This window comes from Salvelinus namaycush, chromosome 33, assembly GCF_016432855.1.
Source record: "Salvelinus namaycush isolate Seneca chromosome 33, SaNama_1.0, whole genome shotgun sequence".
NCBI lineage: Eukaryota > Metazoa > Chordata > Actinopteri > Salmoniformes > Salmonidae > Salvelinus > Salvelinus namaycush.
In genome coordinates this window covers 29,033,575-29,051,849 of record NC_052339.1, presented here as the reverse complement: position 1 = coordinate 29,051,849, position 18,275 = coordinate 29,033,575, and the positions used below count along the sequence as shown (strand labels likewise).

Genomic DNA, 18,275 nt, shown 5'->3' with positions numbered 1-18,275 from the left:
CAACACAACACACACAACACAGTTTATATCATGGCTGTCACAACACACACACACACACAGTTTATATCATGGCTGTTACAGAACACACCACACACACAGTTTAATATCATGGCTATTCACCACACACACACAGTTTAATATCATGGCTGTTCACAACACACACACACACACACACACCGTTTAATATCATGGCTATTCACAACCACACACACAGTTTAATATCAGGCTGTTCACAACACACACACACACAGTTTAATATCATGGCTATTCACAAACACACACACACCACAGTTTAATATCATGGCTATTCACAACAACACACACAGTTTAATATCATGGCTTATACAACACACACACACAGTTTAATATCATGGCTGTTCACAACACACACACCACACACAGTTTAATATCATGGCTGTTCACAACACACACACAACAACACAGTTTAATATCATGGCTGTTCACAAACACACACACACACAGTTTAATATCATGCTGTTCACAACACAACACACACACAGTTTAATATCATGGCTGTTCACAACACACACACAGTTACATGTTTAATATCATGACTGTTCACAACACACACACACACAGTTTAATATCAGGCTATTCCACCAACACCACCACACACACAGTTTAATATCATGGCTGTTCACACACACACACACACAGTTTAATATCATGGCTGTTCACAACACACCACACACCACACACACAGTTTAATATCATGGCTGTTCACAACACACACACCACACACACCACACACACACAGTTTAATATCATGGCTGTTCACAACACACACACACACAGTTTAATATCATGGCTGTTCACAACACACACACAGTTTAATATCATGGCTATTCACAACACACACAGTTTAATATCATGACTGTTCACAACACACACACACACACACACAGTTTAATATCATGGATGTTCACACAACACACACAACACACACCTTCCAGAATGGACAAATGGGTGTCATTTAAAAGGCTAATGGCTTCCTCTCCAAACTGAAAATTCACGCTTCTGCTAGTTGAAATACTGGAAAAAGCCTCTTTCCTCCTAGGTGAAGGAATCTCTGTACGGTCACAAGAGGAAGCCACTTGACTATAGATTCACCACTAGCCTAGGAAACTCCGTCCTGATTTCAAACTGGAGACAGTTTAATATCATGGCTGTTACAAACACACACACACAGTTTAATATCATGGCTGTTCACAACACACACACACACACAGTTTAATATCAGGGACTTTCACAACACACACACAGTTTAATATCATGCTGTTCACAACACACACAAACACACACAGTTTAATATCATGGCTGTTCACAACACAACACACACACACACAGTTTAATTATGGCTATCACAACACACACACAGTTTAATATCATGGGTTCACAACCACACACACAGTTTAATATCATGGCTATTCACAACACACACACACACAGTTTAATATCATGGCTGTTCACAAACACACACACACACACACAGTTTAATATCATGGCTATTCACAACACACACACAGTTTAATATCATGGCTATTCACAACACACAACACACACACAGTTTAATATCATGGCTGTTACAACACACACACACACAGTTTAATACATGGCTATTCACACACACACACACAGTTTAATATCATGGCTGTCACACACACACACACACACACAGTTTAATATCATGGCTGTTCACAACCACACACACACACAGTTTAATATCATGGCTGTTCACAACACACACACACACAGTTAATATCATGCTGTTCACAACACACACACACACACAGTTTAATATCATGGCTGTTCAACACACACACACACACACACACAGTTTAATATCATGGCTTCACAACACACACACACACAGTTTAATATCATGGCTGTTCACAACACACACACACACACATGATTTAATATCATGGCTTTCACAACACACACACAGTATTCAATAATCATGGCTGTTCAAACCACACACACACACAAGTTTAATATCATGGCTGTCACAACACACACACAAACGTTTAATATCATGGCTGTTTCACAACACACAACACACAAGTTTAATATCATGGCTGTTCACACACACCAAACACAGTTTAAATCATGGCTATCACAACACACAACACACACACACACACAGTTTAATATCATGGCTGTTCACAACACACACACAGTTTAATATCATGGCTATTCACAACACACACACACACACACACACACACAGTGTAATATCATGGCTGTTCACAACACACACACACAGTTTAATATCATGGCTATTCACAACACACACACAGTTTAATATCATGGCTATTCACAACACACACACAGTTTAATATCATGGCTGTTCACAACACACACACACAACACACACAGTTTAATATCATGGCTGTTCACAACACACACACACACAGTTTAATATCATGGCTGTTCACAACACACACACACACAGTTTAATATCATGGCTGTTCACAACACACACACACACAGTTTAATATCATGGCTGTTCACAACACACACACACACAGTTTAATATCATGGCTATTCACAACACACACACACACAGTTTAATATCATGGCTGTTCACAACACACACACACACACAGTTTAATATCATGGCTATTAACAACACACACACAGTTTAATATCATGGCTGTTCACAACACAGACACACACACAGTTTAATATCATGGCTATTCACAACACACACACACACAGTTTAATATCATGGCTATTCACAACATACACACACAGTTTAATATCATGGCTATTCACAACACACACACAGTTTAATATCATGGCTGTTCACAACACACACACACACAGTTTAATATCATGGCTGTTCACAACACACACACACACACAGTTTAATATCATGGCTGTTCACAACACACACACACACAGTTTAATATCATGACTGTTCACAACACACACACACACACAGTTTAATATCATGGCTGTTCACAACACACACACAGTTTAATATCATGACTGTTCACAACACACACACACACACAGTTTAATATCATGGCTATTCACAACACACACACACACACACACAGTTTAATATCATGGCTGTTCACAACACACACACACAGTTTAATATCATGGCTGTTCACAACACACACACACACACAGTTTAATATCATGGCTGTTCACAACACACACACACACACACACACACAGTTTAATATCATGGCTGTTCACAACACACACACACAGTTTAATATCATGGCTGTTCACAACACACACACAGTTTAATATCATGGCTATTCACAACACACACAGTTTAATATCATGACTGTTCACAACACACACACACACACACACAGTTTAATATCATGACTGTTCACAACACACACACACACACACAGTTTAATATCATGGCTGTTCACAACACACACACACACAGTTTAATATCTTGGCTATTCACAACACACACACAGTTTAATATCATGGCTGTTCACAACACACACACAGTTTAATATCATGGCTATTCACAACACACACACACACAGTTTAATATCATGGCTGTTCACAACACACACACACACACACAGTTTAATATCATGGCTATTCACAACACACACACAGTTTAATATCATGGCTATTCACAACACACACACACACACACAGTTTAATATCATGGCTGTTCACAACACACACACAGTTTAATATCATGGCTATTCACAACACACACACAGTTTAATATCATGGCTGTTCACAACACACACACACACACACACACAGTTTAATATCATGGCTGTTCACAACACACACACACACAGTTTAATATCATGGCTGTTCACAACACACACACACACAGTTTAATATCATGGCTGTTCACAACACACACACACACAGTTTAATATCATGGCTGTTCACAACACACACACACACAGTTTAATATCATGGCTATTCACAACACACACACACACAGTTTAATATCATGGCTGTTCACAACACACACACACACAGTGTATTTAATATCATGGCTATTCACAACACACACACAGTTTAATATCATGGCTGTTCACAACACACACACACACACACACACAGTTTAATATCATGGCTGTTCACAACACACACACACACAGTTTAATATCATGGCTGTTCACAACACACACACACAAAGTTTAATATCATGGCTGTTCACAACACACACACAGTTTAATATCATGGCTATTCACAACACACACACAGTTTAATATCATGGCTGTTCACAACACACACACAGTTTAATATCATGGCTATTCACAACACACACACACACAGTTTAATATCATGGCTGTTCACAACACACACACACACACACAGTTTAATATCATGGCTATTCACAACACACACACAGTTTAATATCATGGCTATTCACAACACACACACACACACACAGTTTAATATCATGGCTGTTCACAACACACACACAGTTTAATATCATGGCTATTCACAACACACACACAGTTTAATATCATGGCTGTTCACAACACACACACACACACACACACAGTTTAATATCATGGCTGTTCACAACACACACACACACAGTTTAATATCATGGCTGTTCACAACACACACACACACAGTTTAATATCATGGCTGTTCACAACACACACACACACAGTTTAATATCATGGCTGTTCACAACACACACACACACACAGTTTAATATCATGGCTATTCACAACACACACACACACAGTTTAATATCATGGCTGTTCACAACACACACACACACAGTGTATTTAATATCATGGCTATTCACAACACACACACAGTTTAATATCATGGCTGTTCACAACACACACACACACACACACACAGTTTAATATCATGGCTGTTCACAACACACACACACACAGTTTAATATCATGGCTGTTCACAACACACACACACAAAGTTTAATATCATGGCTGTTCACAACACACACACAGTTTAATATCATGGCTATTCACAACACACACACACACACACACAGTTTAATATCATGGCTGTTCACAACACACACACAGTTTAATATCATGGCTATTCACAACACACACACACACACACACACAGTGTAATATCATGGCTGTTCACAACACACACACACAGTTTAATATCATGGCTATTCACAACACACACACAGTTTAATATCATGGCTATTCACAACACACACACAGTTTAATATCATGGCTGTTCACAACACACACACACACACACACAGTTTAATATCATGGCTGTTCACAACACACACACACACAGTTTAATATCATGGCTGTTCACAACACACACACACACAGTTTAATATCATGGCTGTTCACAACACACACACACACAGTTTAATATCATGGCTGTTCACAACACACACACACACAGTTTAATATCATGGCTATTCACAACACACACACACACAGTTTAATATCATGGCTGTTCACAACACACACACACACACAGTTAATATCATGGCTATTAACAACACACACACAGTTTAATATCATGGCTGTTCACAACACAGACACACACACAGTTTAATATCATGGCTATTCACAACACACACACACACAGTTTAATATCATGGCTATTCACAACATACACACACAGTTTAATATCATGGCTATTCACAACACACACACAGTTTAATATCATGGCTGTTCACAACACACACACACACAGTTTAATATCATGGCTGTTCACAACACACACACACACACAGTTTAATATCATGGCTGTTCACAACACACACACACACAGTTTAATATCATGACTGTTCACAACACACACACACACACACAGTTTAATATCATGACTGTTCACAACACACACACAGTTTAATATCATGACTGTTCACAACACACACACACACACAGTTTAATATCATGGCTATTCACAACACACACACACACACACACAGTTTAATATCATGGCTGTTCACAACACACACACACAGTTTAATATCATGGCTGTTCACAACACACACACACACACAGTTTAATATCATGGCTGTTCACAACACACACACACACACACACACACAGTTTAATATCATGGCTGTTCACAACACACACACACAGTTTAATATCATGGCTGTTCACAACACACACACAGTTTAATATCATGGCTATTCACAACACACACAGTTTAATATCATGACTGTTCACAACACACACACACACACACACAGTTTAATATCATGACTGTTCACACACACACACAACACACACCTTCCAGAATGGACAAATGGGTGTCATTTAAATAGGCTAATGGCTTCCTCTCCCAAACTGAAAATTCACGCTTCTGCCTAGTTGAAATACTGGAAAAATGCCTCTTTCCTTCCTTGGTGAAGGAATCTCTGTACGGTCACAAGAGGAAGCCACTTTAGACTATAGATTCACCACTAGCCTAGGAAACTCCGTCCTGATTCCAAACTGGAGACAGTTTAATATCATGGCTGTTCACAACACACACACACACAGTTTAATATCATGGCTGTTCACAACACACACACACACAGTTTAATATCATGGCTGTTCACAACACACACACACAGTTTAATATCATGGCTGTTCACAACACACACACAGTTTAATATCATGGCTATTCACAACACACACACAGTTTAATATCATGACTGTTCACAACACACACACACACACACAGTTTAATATCATGACTGTTCACAACACACACACACACACACACAGTTTAATATCATGGCTGTTCACAACACACACACACACACACACAGTTTAATATCTTGGCTATTCACAACACACACACAGTTTAATATCATGGCTGTTCACAACACACACACAGTTTAATATCATGGCTATTCACAACACACACACACACAGTTTAATATCATGGCTGTTCACAACACACACACACACACACACAGTTTAATATCATGGCTATTCACAACACACACACAGTTTAATATCATGGCTATTCACAACACACACACACACACACAGTTTAATATCATGGCTGTTCACAACACACACACAGTTTAATATCATGGCTATTCACAACACACACACAGTTTAATATCATGGCTGTTCACAACACACACACACACACACAGTTTAATATCATGGCTGTTCACAACACACACACACACAGTTTAATATCATGGCTGTTCACAACACACACACACACACAGTTTAATATCATGGCTGTTCACAACACACACACACACAGTTTAATATCATGACTGTTCACAACACACACACACACACAGTTTAATATCATGGCTGTTCACAACACACACACAGTTTAATATCATGACTGTTCACAACACACACACACACACAGTTTAATATCATGGCTATTCACAACACACACACACACACACACACACAGTTTAATATCATGGCTGTTCACAACACACACACACAGTTTAATATCATGGCTGTTCACAACACACACACACACACAGTTTAATATCATGGCTGTTCACAACACACACACACACACACACACACAGTTTAATATCATGGCTGTTCACAACACACACACACACAGTTTAATATCATGGCTGTTCACAACACACACACAGTTTAATATCATGGCTATTCACAACACACACAGTTTAATATCATGACTGTTCACAACACACACACACACACACACACAGTTTAATATCATGACTGTTCACACACACACACAACACACACCTTCCAGAATGGACAAATGGGTGTCATTTAAATAGGCTAATGGCTTCCTCTCCCAAACTGAAAATTCACGCTTCTGCCTAGTTGAAATACTGGAAAAATGCCTCTTTCCTTCCTTGGTGAAGGAATCTCTGTACGGTCACAAGAGGAAGCCACTTTAGACTATAGATTCACCACTAGCCTAGGAAACTCCGTCCTGATTCCAAACTGGAGACAGTTTAATATCATGGCTGTTCACAACACACACACACACACAGTTTAATATCATGGCTGTTCACAACACACACACACACAGTTTAATATCATGGCTGTTCACAACACACACACACAGTTTAATATCATGGCTGTTCACAACACACACACAGTTTAATATCATGGCTATTCACAACACACACACAGTTTAATATCATGACTGTTCACAACACACACACACACACACAGTTTAATATCATGACTGTTCACAACACACACACACACACACACAGTTTAATATCATGGCTGTTCACAACACACACACACACACACACAGTTTAATATCTTGGCTATTCACAACACACACACAGTTTAATATCATGGCTGTTCACAACACACACACAGTTTAATATCATGGCTATTCACAACACACACACACACAGTTTAATATCATGGCTGTTCACAACACACACACACACACACAGTTTAATATCATGGCTATTCACAACACACACACAGTTTAATATCATGGCTATTCACAACACACACACACACACACAGTTTAATATCATGGCTGTTCACAACACACACACAGTTTAATATCATGGCTATTCACAACACACACACAGTTTAATATCATGGCTGTTCACAACACACACACACACACACAGTTTAATATCATGGCTGTTCACAACACACACACACACAGTTTAATATCATGGCTGTTCACAACACACACACACACACAGTTTAATATCATGGCTGTTCACAACACACACACACACAGTTTAATATCATGGCTGTTCACAACACACACACACACACAGTTTAATATCATGGCTGTTCACAACACACACACACACAGTTTAATATCATGGCTGTTCACAACACACACACAGTGTATTTAATATCATGGCTATTCACAACACACACACAGTTTAATATCATGGCTGTTCACAACACACACACACACACACACACAGTTTAATATCATGGCTGTTCACAACACACACACACACAGTTTAATATCATGGCTGTTCACAACACACACACACACACAGTTTAATATCATGGCTGTTCACAACACACACACACACAGTTTAATATCATGGCTGTTCACAACACACACACAGTGTATTTAATATCATGGCTATTCACAACACACACACAGTTTAATATCATGGCTGTTCACAACACACACACACACACACACACAGTTTAATATCATGGCTGTTCACAACACACACACACACAGTTTAATATCATGGCTGTTCACAACACACACACACAAAGTTTAATATCATGGCTGTTCACAACACACACACACAGTTTAATATCATGGCTATTCACAACACACACACACACACACACAGTTTAATATCATGGCTGTTCACAACACACACACAGTTTAATATCATGGCTGTTCACAACACACACACAGTTTAATATCATGGCTATTCACAACACACACACACACACACACACACACAGTGTAATATCATGGCTGTTCACAACACACACACAGTTTAATATCATGGCTATTCACAACACACACACACAGTTTAATATCATGGCTGTTCACAACACACACACACAGTTTAATATCATGGCTGTTCACAACACACACACACACACAGTTTAATATCATGGCTGTTCACAACACACACACACACAGTTTAATATCATGGCTGTTCACAACACACACACACACAGTTTAATATCATGGCTGTTCACAACACACACACACACACAGTTTAATATCATGGCTATTCACAACACACACACACACAGTTTAATATCATGGCTGTTCACAACACACACACACACACAGTTTAATATCATGGCTGTTCACAACACACACACAGTTTAATATCATGGCTATTCACAACACACACACACACACACAGTTTAATATCATGGCTGTTCACAACACACACACAGTTTAATATCATGGCTGTTCACAACACACACACACAGTTTAATATCATGGCTGTTCACAACACACACACAGTTTAATATCATGGCTGTTCACAACACACACACAGTTTAATATCATGGCTGTTCACAACACACACACAGTTTAATATCATGGCTGTTCACAACACACACACAGTTTAATATCATGGCTGTTCACAACACACACACAGTTTAATATCATGGCTGTTCACAACACACACACACACACACACACAGTTTAATATCATGGCTGTTCACAACACACACACAGTTTAATATCATGGCTGTTCACAACACACACACAGTTTAATATCATGGCTATTCACAGGGCTTTGAAGCAGAAGGGCGTTTCGTCTTTGAAGTGTATTCATCCGCCTGTGGTCATTTGATTTGTTCTCTTTGCTGTTTTCTTTCTTCTCCTTCTGTTTGTTTAGTTCCGTCCTGGAGACTATTTTTAACACACATTCAAAAACAAATGTATTATTCTACATATGTTTTGTTCTCCTGTCCCAATAGACGTTTGAAAAGCAAAGTAATTATGAGATGTGTTGAGTTGATGCAGTGGAATAGAATGCTGTTTGATCCTGACTGTCAGTAGAATGTGGTAATAGAATAACTTCATTGTTTCCAAGGGTGTTGTTAGTTCTAAAATCACAATAGACAATGTTAAACAGTGTTAAACAATGGCATAATCCAGACAGTCCATGTGAGATAACACAGAGCAGAATTTTCTGTCCATTAAACCAATCAATGAATCACTAAAATGTTATTTATAACCCCTTTTTACATCAACCCTTGAGGTTGAGTCTATATTAAATAGATCTGGCATGACAATAATAGACTTCTGATGTTAGTCATCCTGCAATACCATATTTGGCCATAGGAGGTCAGTGTTGACCTGGATTCAAGGCTAACTCATCTTCAGTAACCTCCAAGACAAATATCATCCCCGTAGCTACAGTCCTCTCATTTTATAATGAAAAGTCTCCACTGGTGTGTTGAAGAATGTTATTTGATTAATACTAATGGCACACATGAAAAGAGAACCTGAAAACCCTCAACTTATTGCAGCTCTTCGGTGTAAGTCTCTCCTGTCCTGTCTGGACCAAAAGGTTGGCTTTGAGAGGATTTGTCGACCCACCAGTTCCCAGTTTCCTTATGCTCAGTGGTCAAGCATAATGCTAGTCCTTGTGTGAGTTCTCTCTCACCCGAGATGACCTTCCCAGCACTGCTTCCCAGGTCCCAGCTGAGTGCTTACACAGAATAGGGTGGCCTCAGACTGGACCCCCTTGGGGGTTACACAGGGAGGACAGTGTATTTGTAAATGATGGTGTGGTTGGAATGAACCTGCATTACCCCACAAGTGTTTTTCACTCCACTGCTTGCTGAGTAGATTCTGTAGGCTAACGAGCATGTCTGGCTGACTCTGTGTGTTATAGACAACCAGGTACTGCAGTTCGGGAAGCTGGTGAGCACATCCAACACCTACGAGCCTGTCGCCCAGGGAGACCAGAGGAAGCCTGTAACCGTGACAACGGACCAGCCACTGCTCTGGAGCATGGGCATCTGCAGGGACAGGAAATGACATCATCGACCAGGGTGCTCCACCTCCTTCCAGAATGGACAAATGGGTGTCATTTAAATAGGCTAATGGCTTCCTCTCCCAAACTGAAAATTCACGCTTCTGCCTAGTTGAAATACTGGAAAAATGCCTCTTTCCTTCCTTGGTGAAGGAATCTCTGTACGGTCACAAGAGGAAGCCACTTTAGACTATAGATTCACCACTAGCCTAGGAAACTCCGTCCTGATTCCAAACTGGAGACTTGCTCCCTTCCCCTTGAAGACGAACCATTGCAGATCTGAGGTGGGGTTCAAATCCATACTTCTCAAGGGTGGATTTTAGGGTGCAAGTCTACGGTTTGGAACGCAAACCCAATGTGCCTTCACCGTTGTCGCTTAACAAACATAGATACACATTATATACAAGTCAAACATAAGTCAAGCTGCGTATTTCTTTGATTTATTAACACAGTCAAATAAAAACATTGCAAACAATGTAAAAACTACCCTCCCACCACCACTTTTCCACAGTGCCCCGCTGCCTAAGGTCTCTCGTTATTGTAGTTCTGTAGTTGTAGTTGTGTAACATCTCCAGAGGTTAAACCGCCCCTGAGAGAGATAAGAGAACTCACATAAACAGGGCCACACAGAGGCTAATTCAGTTTCTCCCCTTCACCCAAAAGTATACAATCATCCACTCCTCTTAACTGTAGTGGCAGAAAGGCTGTATGCCTTATGATTTAAAATAGAGCGTGTTTCATGCATTCCATTAAATCAAATAGAACTGCAAAACATAGTTTGATATTATCGCAGACCTACATGCATCTATGCACATATCTTGATACCAATGAATCATATATTTGGATCTTGTAGACTGGTAACATTAGTGCACTTTAGAACACTGTAGTCAGATCACCCAATCTCTATGCTAACCTACAAAGCCAAATGGACTGAACTTGAATGATGTTTTCTACCAATAATGTGCACAATACAGTACTGACTGCCTACTGTCCAACTGACTCCTGGTGTGTGTGTCCTGCAGTGTCTTGTCCTATGTTGAAGGTGCGGTCCTACTTTCACAATTGAAAGATGTTGTTGAAGATGTGGATGAGCTTGACAAAGAACCCGATGAAGCTCATGATGGCAAACCCAATCACTGTCGCCATGGCAATCTTCTAGAACAGAGATCAAAAGAGATGGTACAATAATAATCTCTCGTCACAGAATCATTACATTTTACAGACATACAATTCCAGAGAACTCCAAGTTGATTTGGAATGTGGTTCCAAAAAAGTTGATTTGGAACCACATCGATCAAGAAGGTTCTTGAACCTTCTTGATCGATGTGGTTCCAAATGAACTTTTCTTTCTGAGAAAGATGGAACTTTTGTCAGCAAGGCAATGATGACTGTTTTACAGGAGTTTTATTGAATCTGTGTTGATGTTTTCGACGGTGGCCTGGTTTGGCAATCTTAATGTTTGCAACAAAAACAGGCTAGACAGTGGTAGAGGTGGCCAGCAAGGTCATCGGGGTGCAGCAGACACAGCTGTTAGAAACATTTAGGAAGTAAGTGATGAGGAGAGCTAACAGTATCCTAGACTGTTCTAATCACCCGGGCATTGACGATTTTGAGCTCGTCCCTTCAGGTCATTGTTTTCAACTTCCCAAATTCAAGAGCAATAGATCCAAGAGCAACATCCCACAGGACATAAACTTTCTAAATCTACACATGAAATTAAATAATGCATATTTATTGATGCACGTTTGCACAATGACTGTGCCTTTTATTGATCGTACACTGTAACCAATCTCATGATGTATATCTGTTGTATGGTTGTCACTGTTTTTAAATGTTGTTTTTATTGTTGAACCCTGACTGCACAACACATTTCCCAATTAGGACAATAAAGACATTTGATTGTTTGATTGAAGGGGTTTAAAATATAAACATGGCTGCTCCGTTCACTTGATGTCATGCTAAAAGAACTAGATTCCTTTTGATTATGATCTGTGGTTATGTTACAGCCTTATTCTACAATGGATTAAATAAATAAAAATGTCCCTCAATCTACACACAATAGCCCATAATGACAAAGCGAAACAGATTTTTAGAATGTTTGCAAATGTATTAAAAATTACAAACAGAAATACCATATTTACATAAGTATTCAGACCCTTTGCTATGAGACTCAAAATTGAGCTCAGGTGCATCCTTTTTCCATGTATCATCCTTGAGATGTTTCTACAACTTGATTGGAGTCCACTTGTGGTAAATTCAGTTGATTGGACATGATTTGGAAAGGCATACACCTGTCTATACAAAAGGTCCCACAGTTGACAGTGCATGTCAGAGCAAAAACCCAAGCCATGAGGTCGAAGGAATTGTTTGTAGAGCTCCGAGACATGATTGTGTAGAGGCACAGATTGGGGGAAGGGTACCAAAAAATGTCTGCAGCATTGAAGGTCCCCAAAAACACAGTGGCCTCCATCATTCTTAAATGGAAGAAGTTTGAAACCACCAAGACTCTTCCTAGATCTGGCCACCCGGCCAAACTGAGCAATCGGGGGAGAAGGGCATTGGTCAGGCAGGTGACCAAAAACCCAATGGTCACTCTGAAAAAGCTGCAGAGTTCCTCTGTGGAGATGGGAGAACCTTCCAGAAGGGACAATCATCTCTGCAGCATTCCACCAACCTGGCCTTTATGGTAGAGTGGCCAGACGGAAGCCACTCCTCAGTGACAGGGACTGGGAGACTATTCAGGTTCGAGGGAAAGAAACGAAGCAAAGTATAGATCCTTGGCAAAAACCTGTTTCAGAGCACTCAGACTGGGGCGAATATTCACCTTCCAACAGGACAACGACCCTAAGCATACAGCCAAGACAATGCAGGAGTGGTTTCAGGGACAAGTCTCTGCATGTCCTTGAGTGACCCAGCCGGAACCTGGACTTGAACCCGATCGAACATCTCTGGAGAGACCTGAAAATAGCTGTGCAGCGACACTCCCCATCCAACCTGACAGAGCTTAAGAGGATCTGCAGAGAAGAATGGGAGGAACTCCCCAAACATAGGTGTGTGTTACGTTCCCCAGTTTCTGTGTTGTATTTGAGTGTGTGTGTTTCAGGAGATGGCTTCCTGGAAGCCTCCCCAACCAGCTGATTGGTAGACCCCAGGCTAATTGATGATTGGAGCTGACCCCGCCCCCTCGTCAAGAAGCAGCTGACTCTAATCACCATTGCCACCTGAAGATATAAAGCCAGTGTTCTGTTCAGGAGAGAAAAAGGGAAATGATCCTGAGAGAGAGAGCGATATATATCATTATAGGCTGAGATTGAATGTTGGATAGATCATTGCTGAGAGAGGTTTATGGCTGAGGGGTTATAGCATGTTGGTTGTGAGTATGCACTGTGTTAGTTGTTGTTGGTAGCAGCTTGGCTATGTTCTGTGTTTGTTGCTTGTTCAGAGCATCTTTAGTGACCTGAGTTCTCAGTTTTGTTGTGAAGTGGATTGTTTGTTCTGTTTCATTTGTTCCCAGGGGGGAAGGGGAAGGCACTTAGGGAGTGCTTAGGCAAGAGGCCCGAGGGCATACATATACCCGTAGTATATTCAATGTCTAGGCACACTAGGTAAGACCTGGGCGGACCACCCCCTGTATTTTGGTTAGGGCACCAGGTGGTGCTAAGTTAGGTAAGTTAAGTGGGTAGGCAGGTTAGATAGGAGAGGGGGAGCTTTGATATTTACTTTCTTTGCTTTGGTTCCGTCCAGCCCCTTTTCCCCATATTACCGTTTAAGGAAATAAATCCTAGTAAACGGTAAATTCTGCCTTTGTCGTCCTTATTCGCACCTACAGTCCATACCTCTTTCGCTTCACGGAGAGTTGAGTTGCGTTCCCTCTTTTTAGAGGCGTGCGTAACATTGTGAAAAAATTATGTTACGCACGCCTCTAAAAAGAGGGAACGCAACTCCCTGCTGCAACTCAACTCTCCGTGAAGCGAAAGAGGTATGGACTGTAGGTGCGAATAAGGACGACAAAGGCAGAATTTACCGTTTACTAGGATTTATTTCCTTAAACGGTAATATGGGGAAAAGGGGCTGGACGGAACCAAAGCAAAGAAAGTAAATATCAAAGCTCCCCCTCCTATCTAACCTGCCTACCCACTACTTACCTAACTTAGCACCACCTGGTGCCCTAACCAAAATACAGGGGGTGGTCCGCCCAGGTCTTACCTAGTGTGCCTAGACATTGAATATACTACGGGTATATGTATGCCCTCGGGCCTCTTGCCTAAGCACTCCCTAAGTGCCTTCCCCTTCCCCCCTGGGAACAAATGAAACAGAACAAACAATCCACTTCACAACAAAACTGAGAACTCAGGTCACTAAAGATGCTCTGAACAAGCAACAAACACAGAACATAGCCAAGCTGCTACCAACAACAACTAACACAGTGCATACTCACAACCAACATGCTATAACCCCTCAGCCATAAACCTCTCTCTCAGCAATGATCTATCCAACATTCAATCTCAGCCTATAATGATATATATCGCTCTCTATCTCTCTCAGGATCATTTCCCTTTTTCTCTCCTGAACAGAACACTGGCTTTATATCTTCAGGTGGCAATGGTGATTAGAGTCAGCTGCTTCTTGATGAGGGGGCGGGGTCAGCTCCAATCATCAATTAGCCTGGGGTCGACCAATCAGCTGGTTGGGGAGGCTTCCAGGAAGCCATCTCCTGAAACACACACACTCAAATACAACACAGAAACTGGGGAACGTAACAGTGTGCCAAGCTCGTAGCATCCTACCAAAGACAAGGCTGTAATCATTGCCAAAGGTGCTTCTACAAAGTACCAAGTAAAGGGTCTGAATACTTAGTTTTTTATTTTTAATACATTTGCAAAAATGTGTTTTTGCTTTGTCATTATGGGGTATTGTGTGTAGATTGTTGAGGGAGTAAAACTATTCTAAAATGGATTAAGTTGGTAAAGTAATACAATTTGGAAAAAGGGAAGGGGGTCTAAATACTTTCCAAATGCACAGCTACATAACCAAAAGTATGTGGACTCCTGCTCATCGACCATCTCATTCCAAAATCATGGGCATTAATATGGAATTGGTCTCCCCTTTGCTGCTATAACAGCCTCCACTCTTTTGGGAAGGCTTTCCACTAGATGTTGGAACATTGCTGCGGGTTCAGCCACAAGGGCATTAGTGAGGTCGGGCCCTGATGTTAGGCGATTAGGCCTGGCTTGCAGTCAGCGTTCCAATTCATCCCAAAGGTGTTCGATGGGGTTGAGATTGGGGCTCTGTGCAGGCCAGTCAAGTTCTTCCACAGCTATCTTGAGACACCATTTCTGTATGGACCTCGCTTTGTGCACAGGGAAAGATGAAACAGGAAAGGGCCTTCCCCAAACTCTTGTCACGAAGTCGGAAGCACAGAATCGTCTATAATGTCATTGTATGCTGTAGCATTAAGATTTCCCTTCACTGAAACAGGGGCCTACACTAAACCATGAAAAACAGCCCCAGACCATTATTCCTCCTCCACCAAACTTTACAGTTGGCACTATGCATTCAGGCAGGTAGCATTCTCCTTGCATCCGCCAAACCCAGATTAGTCTGTCAGACTGCCAGATGGTGAAGCGTGATTCATCACTACAGAGAATGCATTTCCACTGCTCCAGAGATCAATGCGGTGAGCTTGACACTACTCCAGCCGACACTTGGCATTGCGCATGGTGATCTTAGGCTTGTGTTCGGCTGCTCGGCCATGGAAACTCATTTCATGAAGCTCCCGACAAACAGTTATTGTGTTGCTTCCAGAGGCAGTTTGGAACTCGGTAGTGAGTGTTGCAACTGAGGACAGATGATTTTTACTCACTTCAGCACTCGGTGGTCCTGTTCTGTGAGCTTGTATGGCCTACCACTTCGCGGCTAAGCCATTGTTGCTCTTAGACCTTTCCACTTCACAATAACTGCACTTAGTTGACCGGGGCAGCTCTAGCAGGACAGACATTTTACAAACTAACTTGTTGGAAAGGTGGCATCCTATGACGGTGCCAGGTTGAAAGTCACTGAGCTCTTCAGTAAGCCATTTTACTGCCAATGTTTGTCTATGGAGATTGCATGGCTGTGTGCTAGATTTTATACACCTGTCAGCAACAGGTGTGGCTGAAATAGCCGAATCCACTAATTTGATTAGTGGATCCAACAGTATATAGTGTGATTGTTCCTCCACAGAGTAATTCCTCCATAGAGTATATCAGATCATTTAAACAATGTAAGCATCTGATATTTTATAAAGTCCAAATACTTTATATATATATACACTAAACAAAAATATAAACGCAAGTGTTGGTCCCATGTTATGAGCTGAAATAAAAGATCCCAGAAATTGTCCATATGCACAAAAAGCTTATTTCTCTCACATTTTGTGTACACATTTGTTTTACATCCCTCTTAGTGAGAAATTATCCTTGGCCAAGATAATCCATCCACCTGGCAGGTGTGGCATATCAATCAACAAGCTGATTAAACAGCTGCACCTTATGCTGGGGACAATTAAAGGCCACTCTAAAATTAGCAGTTTTGTCACACAACAATGCCACAGATGTCTGAAGTTTTGAGGGAGTGTACAATTGGCATGCTGACTGCAGGAATGTCCACCAGAGCTGTTGCCAGGTCATTTATTGCTAATTTATCTACCATATGGCGCTGACTGCCAGAAGATCATTTGGCAGTACGTCCAACCGGCCTTACAACCGCAGACCACGTGGAACCACGCCAGCCAGGACCTACACATCTGGCTTCTTCACCTGCGGGATCGTCTGAGACCAGCCAACCAGACAGCTGATGAAACTGTGGGTTTGCACAAACTGTCAGAAACCGT

General features: G+C 41.0%; 1 protein-coding gene across 2 annotated transcripts in view; it reads left to right on the top strand.

Moving 5' to 3' along the window:
- The window catches only part of tpk1 (thiamin pyrophosphokinase 1), a 78,240-nt gene extending 64,923 nt beyond the window's left edge, over positions 1-13,317 (top strand). For both annotated transcript variants that reach the window (XM_038972790.1, XM_038972791.1), the window contains exon 9: positions 11,264-13,317. In XM_038972790.1, the coding sequence (XP_038828718.1) occupies positions 11,264-11,409 (146 nt within the window). In that variant the 3' untranslated portion in view covers positions 11,410-13,317. The remainder of the gene's footprint in view (positions 1-11,263) is intronic.
- Positions 13,318-18,275: the final 4,958 nt, after the last annotated feature.